Source organism: Nomia melanderi, chromosome 7 (genome assembly GCF_051020985.1).
Source record: "Nomia melanderi isolate GNS246 chromosome 7, iyNomMela1, whole genome shotgun sequence".
Classification (NCBI taxonomy): Eukaryota; Metazoa; Arthropoda; class Insecta; order Hymenoptera; family Halictidae; genus Nomia; species Nomia melanderi.
The window spans coordinates 14,146,696-14,164,019 of record NC_135005.1 but is presented as its reverse complement, the minus strand read 5'-3'; the positions used below and the strand labels follow the sequence as shown (position 1 = coordinate 14,164,019).

The window sequence follows — 17,324 nt, the reverse complement described above, 5'->3', positions numbered from 1 at the left end:
GGAGAGGGTAATTCTTGCCGTCCAAGACATGAAGAGAAAAACCCTAGAAAGCTAACGAGTTTCCAGTTCGACACACCAACAGTGATTCTGGGATACTTGAAATAGGGTTAACAATGCATGTTTTAACAAAAATTATGTATTTCTTTCTGATGACATTATAATATTATTTATGATTATTTATGTAATAAATTTGATGATATTATTATTCTTCGTTTAATTTAGGGACAGTTTTTGTGAAAAGAATAATGGCGCTTTTCATACGTCATTTGATTAGGTTTCTAGTCTGTTTTTTTCAGGCAGGAGTGTATCTGTAAAAATAAGTACTGAGTTTAATGTCACTCGAATATATTTGAAACACTTATTACACACTTCGCCGAAGATTTTTGTTAAATTTATAACAACGTGATTCAGTGAAATGTATATAAAGATTTGTCTGAAAACATTTGGATTTAAAATAAACATTTCTTTACCAATTACTCTAACGTTGCATACTTACGTCCCTGTTAAAGTGGTACACGATGTTATTTTGACAGAGTCTATCTTTAAAAGTAAATGAACGAATAGAAATGTAACATGAAAATTCAGCTATAGGCGAAACAAAATCTCTTAAAGTTTCTGTGTCTTTACTATTACATATATCGTGCGAAGTTTCTATTCGCAATAGTCCATGTTCAGTGTCATAAGCTATAGGAGTTGTGTTTTTTTAAAAGTTTGTACATTCCCTTATGAATACTTCTCGAAAGACAGCGAATATTTTTCTTACTGTGTATGATTTCACGTATAATTTATAATTCACAAGCGTATAATATTCTGGAAAATACGAAATACAAGAAAGTACACTGTCGCGATAGCATATTTCCTTGAGAGACTATTTAACTGTGTTACGATCAATTAAAATTATTATCGAGAAAAATTTTTAAATGTAAATCCATCATAAATAGAATGGCAGGAGTATTTGATATAGAATTGCATGAAGGAGATTCTGTAAATCAAGATGATTCAGACGACGATGTTCTTGAAAACAGAGAAGTTTGTTTCTTTAAAGTTATTAATAGTGTTTTTCATTATTGTCGATGGGCCGTTTATTTCTGTTTTTGTCTTTTAGGATGATTATAATCATGCTACAAATGTCAATACTATTTTAGAGTAAGTACCACAAGAGATTGATGGCTGGTAATTCTTTTACAAGTAGTGGCATTTACAACATAATAACATGTTGTTAAATTCATTCTAATTGTTCTTTCCCCTTTTCTTTCGTCTTGCAATATCAAAACAAAAATATATATTATTAATGTTTCTCGTAGCTCTGATAATTTAGAAAGAGTTCAGTTGTCTGGAGATAATGTTAACCCTGACCAAGAAAAAACTGGACCCCAAGATTTTGAATTGTGTAAAATTCTTGGAGAAGGTGGATATGGAAAAGTTTTTCAAGTGAAGAAAGTTACTGGAAAAGATAAAGGCAGTATTTTTGCGATGAAGGTAAATATTTTTGTTTAGTTTTGAATAATGGAAAAATTATTAAGGTCTTTGTTTTTTATAGGTATTACGTAAAGCTTCTATTATAAGAAATCAGAAGGACACAGCACATACAAAAGCAGAAAGGAATATTTTAGAAGCTGTTAAGGTGAGCATCGCACGTTTAATGGGATTATAGAATATTTATATTTATTTACTTTCCCTTTTTCTCAGCACCCATTCATTGTTAACTTAATGTATGCTTTCCAAACCGGTGGTAAATTATATTTAATTTTGGAGTATCTTTGTGGCGGAGAACTTTTTACTTACCTGGACAGAGAGGGCATTTTCTTGGAAGACACAGCTTGGTAAATATTCGACAATTGCATTTGTCGCAAGCATACAAATTTGACAATTATCCTGGTACATCAAGAGTCTACACTTTCACATCTTCTCTTATTCATTTTGTGTTCGCAGTTTTTATTTATCCGAAATCATACTGGCACTTCAACATTTGCATAATCAGGGTATTATATACAGGTACAACTCTTTATAACAGTAATGGATCTTGAAGTATGGAATTGCTTGTATTTAACCGTGTTAACTATTTTTTTACAGAGATTTGAAGCCAGAAAATATACTGTTAGATGGTGAAGGTCATGTCAAATTAACTGATTTTGGCTTGTGTAAAGAACATATACAAGATGGTACAGTGACACACACGTTTTGTGGAACTATAGAATACATGTGAGTAGCGTTCATATTTTATAAGCCATAAATACAAACTGAAAGTTGACTTAGTTAATCTGAAAATATCTATAGTCTTTTTCACTGTCATTCAGGGCACCAGAAATTTTAACAAGAAGTGGACACGGGAAGGCCGTTGACTGGTGGAGTTTAGGTGCATTAATGTTTGATATGCTTACTGGAATGGTATGTGAACTGTATCAATCACAAAATAAAGTGTTGAGTTACATAAAACATTGACGTTGACGTTTCTTTGGCAGCCACCGTTTACAGGAGATGATAGAAGGAAAACAATTGAAAAGATTTTAAAAGGAAAACTAGCTCTTCCTAAATACTTAACACCAGACGCAAGGGATTTAATACGGAAATTATTAAAGGTATTGTTTAGCAAATTGTTTGTAAAATATGAGAAGCATCGTTTAATTAAAATTGCTTATATCATGATTGTATTTCACGTTCGCACTTTTAGAGACAAGTATCTCAAAGATTGGGATCTGGTTCTGAAGACGCGGAACAAATTATAAATCACAACTTTTTTAAGCATATTAATTGGCACGATGTGATATCGCGAAAATTGGAACCTCCATTTAAGCCTTCCTTAGTAAGTAATTATTATCGTTAATACTGAATTTCATGATAGTAAACGTAAAAGATTCGAAATACTTCTAGAAAAGTGCCGACGACACATCGCAATTCGATGAACAGTTTACGGCGACTATACCTGTAGATTCTCCGGTTGAAAGTACTCTAAGCGAATCTGCGAATATGATTTTTCAAGTATGTATGGAAGCATGTTAGTTGCTACTAAAAACAATTGCTACTAAATTTTATTCAATATCCATAGGGGTTCACGTACGTTGCACCTAGCGTTCTTGAAGAAATGTATGCACAACCGAGAGTCGTAAATGCTAAAAGCCCTCGTAAAGGTCTGTTGGGTACAGGTTTCAGTGGAAGTCTTCACAGTTTATCGCCAAGGTCGCCGGATACACATCTTCGAACACCCTCTCATTACCATCCACACAGGTATCCTCAACCTTGTTGTTTCATATATTTTTTCGTGGGACAAATATTATACATACTTTGATTTTTATTTGAAACAGTTATTTCACAATTTCTAGGAATCACATGGTAGGCTTGAACAGTCTCGAAGATACGGAAATGACAGACATAGGTCAACTGTCAAATCGTTTATAGTCATTCTGAGACAGAAGTATGCGAGAAAGCTTTTGTCTTCCATATTAAGCTCGGAAAAATGTTTGCAGTATCATTTTCTGGCTTGCATACTTTTTTGCGGTTCAGCGATCTTATTCATCAGATTGAATACAGTTCACTTGGGTACATGCGTAGTAAAAATGAATTTTAAACCGGAAGGAAAGTTACATTGATTGAGCAGTGGTGCTACTCGTGTTACAAATATTATATAGGCCCGTAACTGCTCTAACGTTTACACTACAAGAAAGGAAAGTCATACATGTTTTCGTTATGTAAATATACGTAGATTTTTTATAAGCAGTGTACTTTTCTCTTTCTTTCTTTCTTTTTTTATTTTTTCTTTCTTTCGTTTTTTATTTTTTCTTTCTTTCTTTCTTCTTTTTCTGTTTTGTTTTTATTTTTGTTTTTGAGAAATAATGTTGTACTATTGAAAAGTCGAAGAAATATTTTGGATAACATGTATATCTCATGGTTGTAACGGTTTATTCAACTTTTTAATGCAAGTGACCGGTCAAAAATGTGTAAATTTTTTAGAAGTGTAAAAATATTAGGTCTTCTAAAGAAGTTGAAGAAATATACCCAAAAATGATTTGTTTACAATGAAAATTTACAATTCGACTCGATCACCTGGTGGTGTTTTAAATGATTTTAATTATTTTTAAATGGAACATTAATGAAAACGATTATTCAAATTTCTGGTACGACAATTACCGTGTCCAGGTCATTAGAAAAAGGAACATTGGTAATTATGAAAGACGTAATCAATTTTAAATCTTTTGTTCTATCACTATTATCAAATATAACTGGTTTAAAATGTAAAGTGTAAACAACAGTAGTATAAATGCAAGTATTACATTGGTCTATGTTTATATGTAACGGCATTGGTATAGATTCTGTAGACACACTTTGCTCATATTTCGTTATACTTAATCATGATTTGTTCAATAGTAATACCATCATATTATGTTTAAAATATTTTTATTTTTAATGAAAAACTAATGCAGCCAAATTGCATTGATGACATCTTAATAGATTATCATGCATTATATTGCATTTTAATTAGTCATCAATAACCATTATGAAAGTGATAATGACAAAACAGATTCAAACTGCCCAAGTTTTCACAGCCACCAGCTAGATAGTGTTATTAACTTTTACATAGAAAAACGCATATACGTTCGCGTATGTAGTAAATAAATATGTAAAAGTCTTGTTAATAGATGATTATGTTATATAAAAGAAATATGTTGAGAGTGAGAATTTGATGACTTGTAAGATACACACGTGTATATCGCAATACATATTACAAATGTTTCAGGGATTACAAGTTGCTTTTTTAGATACAAAATGCAGTAAACATTTTATGATAAATACTATGATGTAACAAGGTGAGTGTTACATATATATATATATATATATAAAAAATTTTTTATATATATATATGTATATATATATGAGTACATGTCTCTGCTAATTCTTGATGTATAAATATTTAAAAGAATACGATAGATCCTTTTATCTTCAGAAATAAAAAATTACTAATCAGAATAAAATTGAACTTCAAACTAAATTTATGACTTAAATTTTATTCATGCTTCGATATACTTTAAATTGAATCACTTGTCAAAAATCTTGTAAAATTTGCATAGTTGTTGTCTCTTATCACATAATCATTTTTATGTAAGTGTTTATAATGAGATTCCTGTACTTGTACATAATTTCTGAAAAGAAAAACTTGAAAAACAAATACTAATACATACATAAACGTGCACTTTAAAGTATAGAACCATGAAACAATTTGAAAATATATGCATACTAATTCAATTCATTTTAATGACTTTTGCTATACTTTTCGGACACATTAGGTAGTTAAATAACAGTGAAACCGTTGTTCGCGTTACCTTGTAGTACTTTCTTCTATTTACAATTATATAAAAGCGAATGCACTTCATTTCTCTTTGTATTTATTCTGTAATTCTTTAGTAATTCTTTATCGTTAAGAAATGCATCTACATACATACATATATATGTTACTTTTAATAAAAATTTATTGTATACATTAAATATACAAAGAAAGATAATTATTCTTAAGATCGTTTGATTCGTTTTTTATCTCGCCTTTCATTACCTCTCTCTTCGTTATATTCTTCGACTTTTCTTTTTTTACGAATATCAGAGTCTCCATTTTTACTTTTCCTTTCATTATATTCATGTAATTTCTTATGATTTTCTTCTTTCTTATATTCAATTTTATTGTATCTCTTTCGGTCATCTGCCTTATCCTTTTCTTTCTTCATACTTTTCCTTTCTTCGATAATGACTCGCACTTTCATCGCGCGATACTTTGGAATTGGATTTATGTTTATGTTTTCGCGTTCTTTTAGATCCTTTTAACGAATGAACACTAGAACCTTTAGCATCAAAGGTATTCATATTATAATTATTACTGTCCACGCTATTAACGTCCAGACTATTACTATTACTACTGTCGCTACTGTTTCTCCTACTGTTACTGCTAACAGTGTTATCGCTACTGCTACTTGTAACGCTGCTGTTACTGTTGCTGTCGGTATCACTGTTACTGTCTCTGCGTTTGGTTTCTTTCCTTTTTGCCTGATTTCTTCTTTTTATTTTTCTTGGTCTTCTTCTCAAGTTGTTGAAGTTTTCTACAATTAATTAATATTTATTAGAACAGTTGTTGAAGTTTTCTACAGTTAAATAATATTTGTTACTACGCGAAGAATCGGTGCTCAAAATATATATGAAGTAAGAGCACTTACTTCAACAATTTTTTCTTTTCCTTTTTCGATAAAGTTTTCAAAAATTTTATTTCCGATTGCTCTTCGTCGTCCGAAACCATAAGATGCTCGTGTTCAGGAACTCGTAAATGTTGCTGTGCGTTTAGCGCCGACCTACAAAAGAATGAAATTCGATTACAACAGAGGAACTCATCTCTGGCAAAGATACAAAGTGCAAAAACAGCTATAGTTGTTGGCAACAACAAGACAACTTAAAACATACTTTTTTAGAGCCAAGCCATCTTCTCTCATCTGTTGTACTAAAGTGAGAGCATCTGGAGCAGATGGTGTTTGAGAATTATTTGCCATCACTACACTCATAGCTTGACTATACAAAGGGCATTCCTTGTCTAGAAATTAAATGTACTAATAAATGCTACTTCGTTACTCAGATATGCTTACATTGATCTCATTTAACATTTTATAATAGTTATTTGTAAGTTGTACAAACCTGTATTTATGTGTCCCCATTTATGACATTTTATACAACGTACATTACGTACTTGAATCCCAAATGGTTGATCTCTAATTTCACTATCCCCTTTACAATAACTTTCTCTAGGAGCATTGTACTTGCGTTGCCACTCAAATTTGTACTCTGGTTCGTTATCTTCTTTCTCCCTTTCCTTTTTTGCACCGGGTGGGGGCTCATACATGAAATTTACGCTAAGTTTATCTTTGCTTTCCTTACTCAATAAAGCTCTGCAACAAATAAGGGAGTATTTAACAATATATACTCCAAAATAGTAATAAGGGAAATAACATCTTATTTACTTGTTATTATGTAAATCCTGTTCTTTTTCATACTGAACACGTAATTCTTCTTGTTTCTTCTTATAAGCTTCAGCTTGCTGTTCTGCCATCCATACCTAGAAAAATGATAATTGCAAATTTAATCTTCGCATACAATATAAATAACCTATATTTTAATTTAACGAAAGGAACCTACTCGTTTCAAATTGTCTCGAGAAGCTGGGTGAAAAAACTTTTTACACATGTAATTATTAAATCCTTTCCCCATATTGTAGTTACAGATCGGTTCGTTTTGTCACTTAATTAAGGTTTCCGTACGTAATAACTGACACAATACATGTAGGTACTCTACAAACGAGTGACGTTTATCTCTCCATTGTAACGTAACGCTCTTGTCTAGCAAGAAAGGTTAGATGCAAGAATATAACATCCGTGACAAGTTCACATCGATGTTGTGTAAGCGTGTAAACAGAGTTGCGTAAATATTAAATATTGAAAAAGTGAAAGGGAAGAAAAAGAAAGGTATAATATACGTATAAAAAAATATTGATTCGAAGACGGTTAACAATTATGTGTTGTAAATTTTCAAGATATTACTAAAAACGTGTGAATCATAAGCATGCAAAGTTTGACGTGTAAGATTACATTCGTTTGAATCACGAAGATTTAGATAGCACTATTAAAAAGGAGGAGCTTCTTACTAACAAGAGGTATCGAAATAACAAGGAGAGGTGGAAGGAAAGGAAACACTTTCAAAATACAATTTCAAATGCAATGAAAATAAACGAGAAAAATATGGTAGCATTCGCGACATCGGCTACGCCGGTGGATCGCGAAGGTTGGTTGAACAAACGCGGTGAATTAAATCGCGGCTACCAAAGGCGATGGTTTGTTCTCAAAGGAAATATATTATTTTACTTTGATCGACGTGGCGACAAAGAGCCAATAGGTATGATAGTTTTGGAAGGTTGTACCATTGAATTAGCAGAAGATGAAGAACAATTTGGATTTCAAATTGTATTTCATGGACCGAATAATAGAAACTATGCTCTTGCTGCTGAATCCCAGGTAAACTAAACAATATCTGTAAAAACTGAAAACCATTGAATCCCATGGGCACTATAACACCTCTTACTAATATACATACTATGAATTTTTAGGAATCTATGGAACAATGGATGAAGGCTTTGGCTTGCGCGAGTTATGATTACATGAAATTAATGGTGGCTGAATTACAAAGGCAACTAGATGCTGCAGAAGAAGAAACTACTATGGTAGTAGCCCCCTCTCCATCTCCTAAAGCCCCACCAAGGCAACGACACAACCCATTTAACAGACCTGAATCTCATCATCGTTCGCAAAGCGTGAGATCTGCTCCTGGTAGAACAGAAAATGTCCCAAGAACTAGGATAACGTTTCGTGAACTGCACACTACGTATGGTAGAAGAATTTTAGCAGATTTAAATGAATGGAGGCATGCAAGTAAAAATGCAGAAGCCCCCTTGATCACTCTCTAATAGTGTTAAAAGGGATGTAAATTGTAAATATTTTAGCGGGAAACACAATAATTGTACTTACGAAACATTATTAGAATTTCTCATTTATTTTTTATAATATGAAAATGTTTAATAGAAATATAATAATAGTATAGCTTGATGAATTGCGATTCTAATTAGAAAATCAGAAATACAATCCCTTTTCTTATAATTTAGTGTATGTACTCAATTCATTAAATTAAATCCAATGTATTAGCTTTGCTTTTGCATGTAAATACATCTAACAAAGATATAGAGCCATACAAAAATTAAGTAAGAATGTATAATAAGAAACATTTTCAAGCAGCCTATTTATAATTAATTTGACAAAGCAAACTTTGTTAGAACGTAAAACCGACCGATGGAGTTCTCTATTGGTCAAGGTTGAATTTTATTATTTTATCACTGTACAGAGTAAATAGAAATAAATAGAAAAGTATTTGAGCATCATTCTTTTTGTCTTGTGAAAGATTTCCTTCAAATAAATCAGAACTAAATAAAATGAACTACTTAAATTTAAATACGCCCTTCTTCCTCGCGTCTCCTGGCAGATGTCTAGCACCTAACAGAAGTCGAGCTTTATCTTCTTCTTGCGGGGCAGATTCTTCCTGTGGGCCTCGTGGCTTGATTTGCAACTTTTGCTTAATAGCTTGACTCAATATTACACGTCTAGAATCACTCTTCATAGCCAATAAAAGATCAAGCCATGTCCAAGTAACATTATGATACTCCAATGTTGGTATTACAAGAGCGAAGTCACGAACGTCTTCTAAATTTTTCTCCTTATTTCCCTGTAACAAACGAAATAAATGAAATGAAACAAAAAAAAAACAAAGGAAAGAGAAATAAAAAGGAGACATTAGACATACCTTGTACGATACCCGAACTGGTACTTCCGGAATTTTTATATATATAAATAATTTATTTTTGTCTGCTCTCTCCTTCATTTTCTCCACATCATCTCTTCTTTCGATCGGCACGTAAAATGAGGAATCCCGTTGCGGTGCGGGTGACTCCTCTATTCCCTCCGGATCTCTCTCAGGGAAACAAAATTTCAACATAGTGTTGAAGAACTTTTTGGTCAATCCTAAATGACATTTAATAGTAGCATAAGACGAAAGTCTTAAAGTCAGCGAGTGGACAGAGAATGAAAGAAAGAAAAGAGAATGTTCCAAGTTACCTATTGTCAAGGGCACCACGTTTATCTCGAAGTGTTCCTTCACGGATATACCAGCCACCGGAGCTTTTTCTCTGCAAAAGACTCGTAGAGCTCGTTGCCTGTCAACGGGCATGTTGCTTTGCAATTCCGTAGGAGTCAGAACTTCTGTATAAATCTGATTCGGTAGCAAATTGGTCATTCTAACGTAGCCCAGTTCAAGCAGATGTTCAACCGAGTCATTCGTCTTGCTGGTTTTGGTATACAAGAAATTGGTTAAGATAAGGTCAGCGATTCCCAATTGTCCGTCGGCATCCGTCAATCTCCACTGGGCGTGCTTGAAGCAAATCTCGGCGACTCTCGCAACCGCTGCCGGTTTGTCTTTCAAAGTGGTGGAGGCTGTGGCAGGCGCGGTGGTTTCCTTGTAACAGCTAAACATAACGTCAAGTTCCTCCGCTTTCGCGGCCAATTGTTCCTTGCATTCGAAAACTCTCGCCTCCAATCGTTCCATCTCGGCGAGCAACTCAGGGCTGGATTTCTCCGCGAGAGCTTTCTGAACCAGATACGTTTCACGCTCTAATCTCCTCAGTTTGGCTACTAAACCGCGCACGGTGTTCTGTAATTGTTGAATCGGCCGTTTTTGATCTTCGATCGAGTGGAGCTGTAACTGAAATCTCATTCTCTGCAACCGTTCCGATGCCTCTTTTCTTCTTGGTTCTACGTAAAGCAGCAAATTGTTCACAATATCGAGAATCATTGCGTACTGGAGTGAATTCGTGCAAACGTCTAAGTCGTGGTGCATCAAGGTGAACGCATCAGCGGCGGAGAGCTCCTTCCTTTCCCACGGACTGACTTCTTCCCTCGGCGGCGGTGGTACTTGATCGACGGAACCGACGTCCAGGGCTTGACCGTACCCGACGTAAAAGAATTCGCATTTGCACCTCGAGACGATCCGCTGCAGCTGGTGTTGCGGTCCACCGCCACCTCCAACGGTCTGACTGACGACTCCGCCGACGCTCTGCCCGGAACCTACCAGCGCCGGTATGTCCGGCAAACCGGCGATCACCGTTGAATCTTTTTCCTTTGTTTCATAAATTCCGTCATTCAGTTAACACAATTTGTTCACCTCGTTTCAGATTATTAGACGGAACAGAGACAGCCTGGCCAGCTGGTTACCTTCGTACAACTCACCTGAATGTTGTCTAACGTCAGCCACATTATGTTGTCGTCGATTTTTTCGTCAATATTCGCACTGACAGTCGCGTAGTATTGCATACACTCCAAGGAACCGACCCACGTTGTTTTCGTCACCAAGGTTCTCTCCTTCCAGACCGGCTGATGAATCCTCTGCAATATTTCCGCCTTCGCCGCGGATAGAATCACGTAGCCGCGTGTCTCGATGCCCTTTAGTAATACCTGACTGTTGACCAGGGCAACTGAAACGATGGAAGCGAATGTTAACGTGTTAACAATTATGATTCATAAGGCAACCGACGTCGAATAGAAATATTCAATACGTGAGTAAGTAGCTAATATCGTAACGCAATAATCGTGATAGCAAATAATCGATAATTATTCTTGTCTATCTTTGTTACAAAGGTGTAAGTGGTACGTGAAACGCTGATTCCCGTGGCAGTCAGCGTGTTAATATAGAAACACGAAAACATGGAACGGTAATTTGATCTTTGAATACAAAGAAAATAAGAGAGTGATCTCGTAGAAATTAGGAAAGTGATGAAACGACTCGTACTCAGCCAATTTTTGTGCAGAACGTCGTCCTGATGGCAAGCTGCTAGCCCACGGAGCTGTTGACCTCTCGTCTGCACGGAGAGATCGTCGCTGAACGCTACCGGTTTGTTCGCTGCTTCGGCTATCAATCTCTGCAGCATCCCGACAGCTTCTCCTTGCTGCGGTTTGCTGCTCGCAGACGAAGAGTTGATCTGCGCGGGTAGCGCAGCAGTTTGCGGATCGGTCGATCTGGTTCGGTTTTTATGCGGAGTGGTCGAACTCTCTCTGTGAAAGCCCTTCAACGCGGAGGTCGACAAGTTTTTCTTCAGCTGCTGGGTCTTGATGAAGGAATCGAAGAGAGCGAACGCCACGTCCCTGTTCGTTTTGGTCCAAGCCCCTTTCAGATCGTGCACGACCAATCTATGGGTAGGAGTGTCACCTCCGCTCACTCCTATCACCATCGCCTCCCTGCCGTAACTGACGCGAGCCACGCTCAAGCAATAACACTTTTCGACCGGCTGTCGCAACGACGCGGTCTCTCTGTCTTCCTGAAGAGCGCTCTTCAACCAGATCTCGGCGTCGCTGAGCTCGCAGTTCATGTAGACGACGGACCATTCGGCTCGCGGCCGATGAATCAAATCGTCGTCGATCGGGTGCAAGGACAAGTTGTGCTCGCTGCTGCAGGCCACCCTGCCGCCGGTCACCTCGAAGCCACGCTGCATCGCGAACGACATCCAATAGCTGACGTGAAACCGATGGAACGCCAACGTCAGTCGAACCTTACGGTAGTGTCGGCTGAGTTGTTTCTTCCTGGGCCTGATGTTCTTGAAGAGAGGCCCTTTCCTGGTCGGTCTGGTCGCCCCGGAGAGAATCAGCTTCAAATTCTCGAACCACCGGAGGGTGCTGCCGTAAAGTAACGCCGTCGGCGCACTGCTGAGCGCTGGCGACCCGGTTGGCTTCGTCTCGAGCGACAAACTGGCGTTCAAGTTTTGCGAGCGGAACGCTCTGAACGAATCGTGCTCTTGGTTACTCGAATATTCGGGTAGTCTGTCTGGAGCGCAAGGAATCGCAGCGTGGTGGTCTCGCGGGTCACCTAGACAAACCCAAGCCAACTTGATGCTCAGCCGCACGTTCGGCAGGTGGAGCAGCCTGCAGTCGTCGTATTTACTCGCCGTGCGAACGTACACGTCCAAATCTCCTTTCACTATTATCCGACCCTGCGTCCAGTCCAGTTCCAATCCTGTCCACGTCAGCTCCATCTCTTCCGTGGTGTTGTACGGATCCAACGAGCCGTGCAGTAACACCGTCAGCTGTTTCACGCAGAGCGTCAGTCTTCCATGAAGGGACAGTCGCATCTTGTCCCAGAAAGGTAACGGAGGACTCGGATCTCGCGACGGATGTATGATCTTCTCGAAGCTAAGGTTGCACTGAGCTATCACTGGCTCCCAGCACGGACCGAACGCGTACCTGAACTTGTCGATGTCCCAGTTTAGATCATGGTAATACTTCAACGATGTCATTCCTCGCTCGACGACAATGTCTTCCCAAGGTGCACCAATCTCGATTCGCACGGTGCGCCTGGCCCGGGGAGGTGCGAGCGCTTCGGCACCTGCCAGCCTGCCCCATACGCTCAAACTCTCGACCAGTAATAAAGGCTGTGGGAAGTCTCTCAGCTGCAGCTTCCATTCCGCGCATTTCAAACTGATCCCGCGAACCCAAAGCGCGCTGAACTCGAGGCCGTCCTCGGGCCAAGGCGTCTTCGCGTCCATTTTCCGGAGCGCCTTGACGGCGTTCTCCGTACCGTTAATCGACGGATCGGCCAATATAAGTATCTCTAGGTCCAGCATCGACCACGTGAACAGCCTTGTCCTCGCAGGACCAGCACGTTGCATCTGTTTCCAGCGTTGCACGTAAATCTCCGCATTCTTCTTGTACAAGCTAGCGTACAGTTCTTCAACTTTATCTTGTGGCAGCAACAAGTGAGCTCGACAAAGTTCTTGTACCTTCGCGTCGAGCATCGCTTGCCTTTTCAAACTTTCCTTGTATTCGTCCTCTAGGAGCTCGTAATTGTCTCGCAATCGTACCTCGAACGGATCGTCGCTCACTTCGAACACCCATTCTTTGATCTGCAATCACATTCAGTCTCCACCAATTTCGATTGATTTTTACCAGCGGATTTATTCAGTGATACCTACGCATGAAACCTACCTTTACTATTAAATCACAAGGCAACAATGATTTTTTTCGTTCTCCTTCTCCTTCTCCTCTGTCACTATTCCTGCCGTGTGAAGAGGAATGAACTTCCTTCAACCATTTCCTTATACTGAACAGTTCATTCTGTATCGCGTCGGTGAACTGATGCTCGTATGGGAAACAAGCTTTCACCGATTCGACATTGAGCGCCCATGTCTCATTCCACTCTAGCTCGAAACCTTCATTACTTTGCCGTTCCACGCGGACTTCTTCATTGTCCGTCACTTTGACCAACTCGAATCCCTCTATCATAATTATATCGGCCATATCTAACGCGATGCGGATGTAGTTCAACCTCCATTCCCCTTCCGACCAACGCAATTGATCCGACGAAAGTTCCAAGAAGTGTTTCGGGGAAATGTCTATCGATAAAGTAATGCCTCCCGTAGCCAGCACGTCCAACGCTCGCTTCCGCTTCGAAGTCTGCTCCTTTTCGCCTGCCGACAAAATTCCCCCCACCCCCGTAAAAAATCGGAAGTAAATAAATTAAATTATTTCAAGTTGTACAAATACCTTCGACGTTTCGATTTAAAATCGAGCGAAAATCATCAGACTCCAACCAAAGTTGTAAAAGTCGTAGATGCAAATTTGGACTCCAAGTCAAATTGGTACCGTCTAAACTGATATTTATCGTGTCAGATGAGACGGCACCTTTGCATTTTCTTACGGCTAGGAACGGATGAACTAATGCTTGAGCGTGCTGGCAAACAATCGGCTCATTTTTGTTCAGAGTTATCGCACTCACACCCTCTGCAACGGCTACTAAACGTTTCGCATTGTGCTCAAAGCTCGCTGTATCCAAGCGTGTCATAATAGAAACTAAAAATGAATAAAACCGTTATACAACTAGATACCGTGCAGATTTTGAAGATCACACACTATACGTACACATACGTACGATTATTTTCCGCGATAAAAAATAAATTGCAGTTCGTAACATTCAGATTCAATTGGGTGACATTATCCGAACCGTGATTATCTTTTTTCGTTGAATCGGTTCTTCTGTTCCTTTGGTAACACCTATAAGAAGAATAATCGGAAATTTACGTTCACCAACGTCTATTTGGGGAAAATGATAAATTACGAGAACATAGTCCTACTGTAAAGACAATTCTGTAACAGTTCTGCAACGGTGACAGTGAAATAGCGTTAATATAATGCACTCGACGGTTGACTCACTTGAAGGCTTCTTCGAGGAACCTTGCAAATTCTAAACTCCATTCGGCGACGAGAGCATCGACGGCGATTCCAATAGCATTGGTACGCGTTGTAGCCAACAGTACTCCGATGGACAACGGTGTACCCCATCGATGGGATGTTTCCGAAGTGACGGTACTGGAACCGTTTAAAGTACAATATAAAGATTCCACTACCAATTCCGTATTCCAACCGTCGGTCACGTCTATCGGATCAAACAATTTTCTGTTAGATTTTACTTGTATCGTGAAAGTTGATACGGCACCGAAAACGGTATCTATGAGTGCATCGCATTTGTACCTGTCAAAGTGTTTAGCGAATACTTCATATGAGCCACCCCGCACGAAACTTCGTCGACATCCAATAACTTAACGCTCAGGAAAGAATCGTAAAGTTCGGTGTTCACTCGGACATCTAACCATGGTAATTTATTCTTGAAATTTATGCCAGTTACTGGCCTTGAAATTTCGTGATCGGCACTGCACAACATTGTCTCCCAATCCTTATGATCGTAAATAATCGAAAGGTTATTGATTTGCGTCGCGATTTGTAAAATGTTCCGATCCACCTATAGGGAACGCAACTCGAATAAGTGAAATAAAATTCAGACAGATACGTTGTATAAAGTGTACAGGTATAATACCTTTGAACTTATTAACAACGAACGTAGCGTCAAAATAGGAAGTTTGCTACGAACGGACAAACCATCCAAATTTAAAGTGAGATTTAATTGAAAGTTGCAAGGTTGGAATTTCGTGTTAATTTGAAGGCCCTTCATTGTACCTTCTAAACCAAGTACCATGCCGTCTTCTTTACCCATGATCACGGAAGAATTGCCTATTTTCAGCATAAAATCCTGCGGACAATTCATTTTCGAGACGACGCGAATGAAGTTCCGATCCGATTTCAGAATGAGATACCATGAACTTTACCTTCGGTATGAGTGGTGCTAATCGTGGCAATAAATCATTGGAAGAGTCGACGTGCGCGCTCGAATACGAAGTTGAGTCGGTTAATGAACTTTTATCTTTGAAGAACGTAACTAAATCCGCACCTCCAGAACCCTCTGTCTGCATTATTCCGATGTACAGTTTCTATAAATTAGATCCTGCTTCATTTCAATTCATTCCTCTCTCACAGAACAGCTGTTTTGATTCATCCGTTAAATGCGCTGAACACAAACAGCTACCACTCAAAGCATCGAACTAAATCTTTGGACCGCCGTATAATATCGTATAACACTACGACCAAGGTCCAAGCAATGTTCATATAAAACTGTACAAACATGCAAGCATTGACGTATGAAATAAGATTATTCCTTACCTCCACTGAAAGTTCTCCGTGCGCTTTCAGCGTAGCTTCCGCAGTGCCCGCAAACGATATTTGCGAGAGACACGCATCAGACGCATGTCGTAATAATTTCATTGCACCACCTATAACACTAGCAGACCCAAGAAGAGTACGTGCTCCATGGACAACGCTACCATCTAAACTGAGACTTTCTGCACTACCGTTTGCAAGCCAGCCGTTACCCAACACCAAAAGGCTTAAATTCTCTATGTGTACCGCCATAAACTGAAACATTTAATGGAAAAGTTAAAAACAATAGTCATGTAATCAATAACTAATGTTTCTCATTCATCCTACATTGTTTATACTGTGGTCACCTGTTGAGATATCAGATAACTTGGACTGCACATGTATAAATATAAATGTAATACCTGTACAAATGTTATGATTATCGGAGGAATCTTTTTATTTCGAAAATCCAACGGATGTACTGGTTTCTTTGGCAAACACGGCACGTTTGTTGGAACGTCCTTGTTTATCCGAACATCCTTCATTATCACAGCCAAAAGCTTTGCTACATCACTGCTAAATAAACTGCTCCGTATACTTATTTCCTCCACTTGCTAAAATCGGTATGAACTCGTTAAAACATGTTTGAATAAAATTTTCCTTTCAATCACGCGATAACGTCGACATTCAATCATTCGCGAACATTACCAATGTAAATCCATTCTTTGAAACGTTTACGTCTCGAAGTACGAAGTACGGTAACGAAATGTGACCGACTCGTAAATAAATTTTGTATCGTCTCTTGACCAACCATGCCAGTAGTCTAGGTATTATCCTGCAGAAGAATTGTTATAAAATTATTTCTTATCGGAGAAATGAGACTAAAGTGAGATCGATCTTTAACCTTACCAGGTGAAACTGCAATACAAAACGATGCAAACAGTTATAAAGACGATCAATCCAGTCATCTTTGCGGCTCACATATCGTCGTTAAATTGTAAAAGCTGACAGTAGAAAATTTCCGATAAAGAAAGCTGAACGAGTCAAACGGATCTATCGACAGTCACATTAGAAAACCACTACCATTATTAGAACCTTGCGAACAAACATGAGTATCGACAATCGATCGATTCGAACTGTCACTCTCCGCTTGAAACGCGCCGACTTATCGATATCACGTTCTCGATAGTG

General features: G+C 38.3%; 4 protein-coding genes across 8 annotated transcripts; 2 read left to right on the top strand and 2 right to left on the bottom strand.

Annotated features, from left to right (window-relative positions):
- Positions 1–886: 886 nt before the first annotated feature.
- Positions 887–4,582, top strand: LOC116425014 (ribosomal protein S6 kinase beta-1). 3 transcript variants are annotated; one of them, XM_031972171.2, is made up of 13 exons: positions 887–1,029; positions 1,106–1,146; positions 1,305–1,479; positions 1,541–1,624; positions 1,690–1,823; positions 1,933–1,995; positions 2,074–2,202; positions 2,298–2,388; positions 2,463–2,579; positions 2,672–2,803; positions 2,872–2,979; positions 3,047–3,225; positions 3,321–4,582. In XM_031972171.2, exons 1-13 carry the CDS (start codon positions 943–945, stop codon positions 3,394–3,396), a joined length of 1,416 nt encoding a protein of 471 aa, XP_031828031.1. In that variant the 5' UTR covers positions 887–942; the 3' UTR covers positions 3,397–4,582. The 3 variants fall into 3 exon arrangements, 2 of the variants coding, with proteins under 2 accessions (XP_031828031.1, XP_076225666.1); XR_012999038.1 differs by having other exon boundaries at positions 2,855–2,979; positions 3,047–4,582; XM_076369551.1 differs by having other exon boundaries at positions 2,855–4,582.
- An 850-nt stretch (positions 4,583–5,432) lies between these two features.
- LOC116425012 (corepressor interacting with RBPJ 1) lies at positions 5,433–7,311 on the bottom strand. The gene is given in 8 exon segments (XM_031972167.2): positions 5,433–5,723; positions 5,725–6,031; positions 6,033–6,080; positions 6,195–6,326; positions 6,436–6,562; positions 6,664–6,914; positions 6,987–7,081; positions 7,162–7,311. Coding segments are annotated over 8 exon segments (1,254 nt in total). The 5' UTR covers positions 7,234–7,311; the 3' UTR covers positions 5,433–5,501.
- A 428-nt stretch (positions 7,312–7,739) lies between these two features.
- LOC116425017 (sesquipedalian-1) lies at positions 7,740–8,950 on the top strand. Its single transcript, XM_031972175.2, has 2 exons — positions 7,740–8,033; positions 8,126–8,950. The coding sequence occupies exons 1-2, from the start codon at positions 7,740–7,742 to the stop codon at positions 8,480–8,482; spliced, it is 651 nt and encodes a 216-aa protein (XP_031828035.1). The 3' UTR covers positions 8,483–8,950.
- Positions 8,549–17,311, bottom strand: hob (bridge-like lipid transfer protein family member hobbit). 3 transcript variants are annotated; one of them, XM_076369534.1, is made up of 16 exons: positions 17,043–17,299; positions 16,842–16,968; positions 16,556–16,747; positions 16,158–16,409; positions 15,767–15,928; positions 15,478–15,690; positions 15,135–15,402; positions 14,817–15,039; positions 14,536–14,657; positions 14,151–14,456; positions 13,593–14,074; positions 11,407–13,510; positions 10,848–11,092; positions 9,681–10,737; positions 9,370–9,587; positions 8,549–9,291 (listed from the first exon to the last, which is right to left on the bottom strand). In XM_076369534.1, the coding sequence occupies exons 1-16, from the start codon at positions 17,099–17,101 to the stop codon at positions 9,007–9,009; spliced, it is 6,315 nt and encodes a 2,104-aa protein (XP_076225649.1). In that variant the 5' UTR covers positions 17,102–17,299; the 3' UTR covers positions 8,549–9,006. The 3 variants fall into 3 exon arrangements, with proteins under 3 accessions (XP_076225649.1, XP_076225650.1, XP_031828021.1); XM_031972161.2 differs by lacking the exons at positions 8,549–9,291; positions 9,370–9,587 and having other exon boundaries at positions 10,098–10,323; positions 10,421–10,737; positions 17,043–17,311; XM_076369535.1 differs by lacking the exons at positions 15,478–15,690; positions 16,158–16,409; positions 16,556–16,747; positions 16,842–16,968; positions 17,043–17,299 and having other exon boundaries at positions 15,135–15,248; positions 15,767–15,917.
- Positions 17,312–17,324: the final 13 nt, after the last annotated feature.

Excerpts from the sequence above, each read along its gene's own strand:
- LOC116425014 (XM_031972171.2), top strand. The coding sequence starts at position 943 with ATGGCAGGAGTATTTGATATAGAATTGCATGAAGGAGATTCTGTAAAT. Across the intron at positions 2,389-2,462 it reads TTGATATGCTTACTGGAATG|CCACCGTTTACAGGAGATGA; the intron begins GTATGTGAACTG and ends TTTCTTTGGCAG. Across the intron at positions 2,980-3,046 it reads CTGCGAATATGATTTTTCAA|GGGTTCACGTACGTTGCACC; the intron begins GTATGTATGGAA and ends CAATATCCATAG.
- LOC116425017 (XM_031972175.2), top strand. The coding sequence starts at position 7,740 with ATGAAAATAAACGAGAAAAATATGGTAGCATTCGCGACATCGGCTACG. Across the intron at positions 8,034-8,125 it reads CTCTTGCTGCTGAATCCCAG|GAATCTATGGAACAATGGAT; the intron begins GTAAACTAAACA and ends ATGAATTTTTAG.
- hob (XM_076369534.1), bottom strand. The coding sequence starts at position 17,101 with ATGACTGGATTGATCGTCTTTATAACTGTTTGCATCGTTTTGTATTGC. Across the intron at positions 16,969-17,042 it reads TTGTATTGCAGTTTCACCTG|GATAATACCTAGACTACTGG; the intron begins GTAAGGTTAAAG and ends ATTCTTCTGCAG. Across the intron at positions 14,658-14,816 it reads TTCCTCGAAGAAGCCTTCAA|GTGTTACCAAAGGAACAGAA; the intron begins GTGAGTCAACCG and ends TTCTTCTTATAG.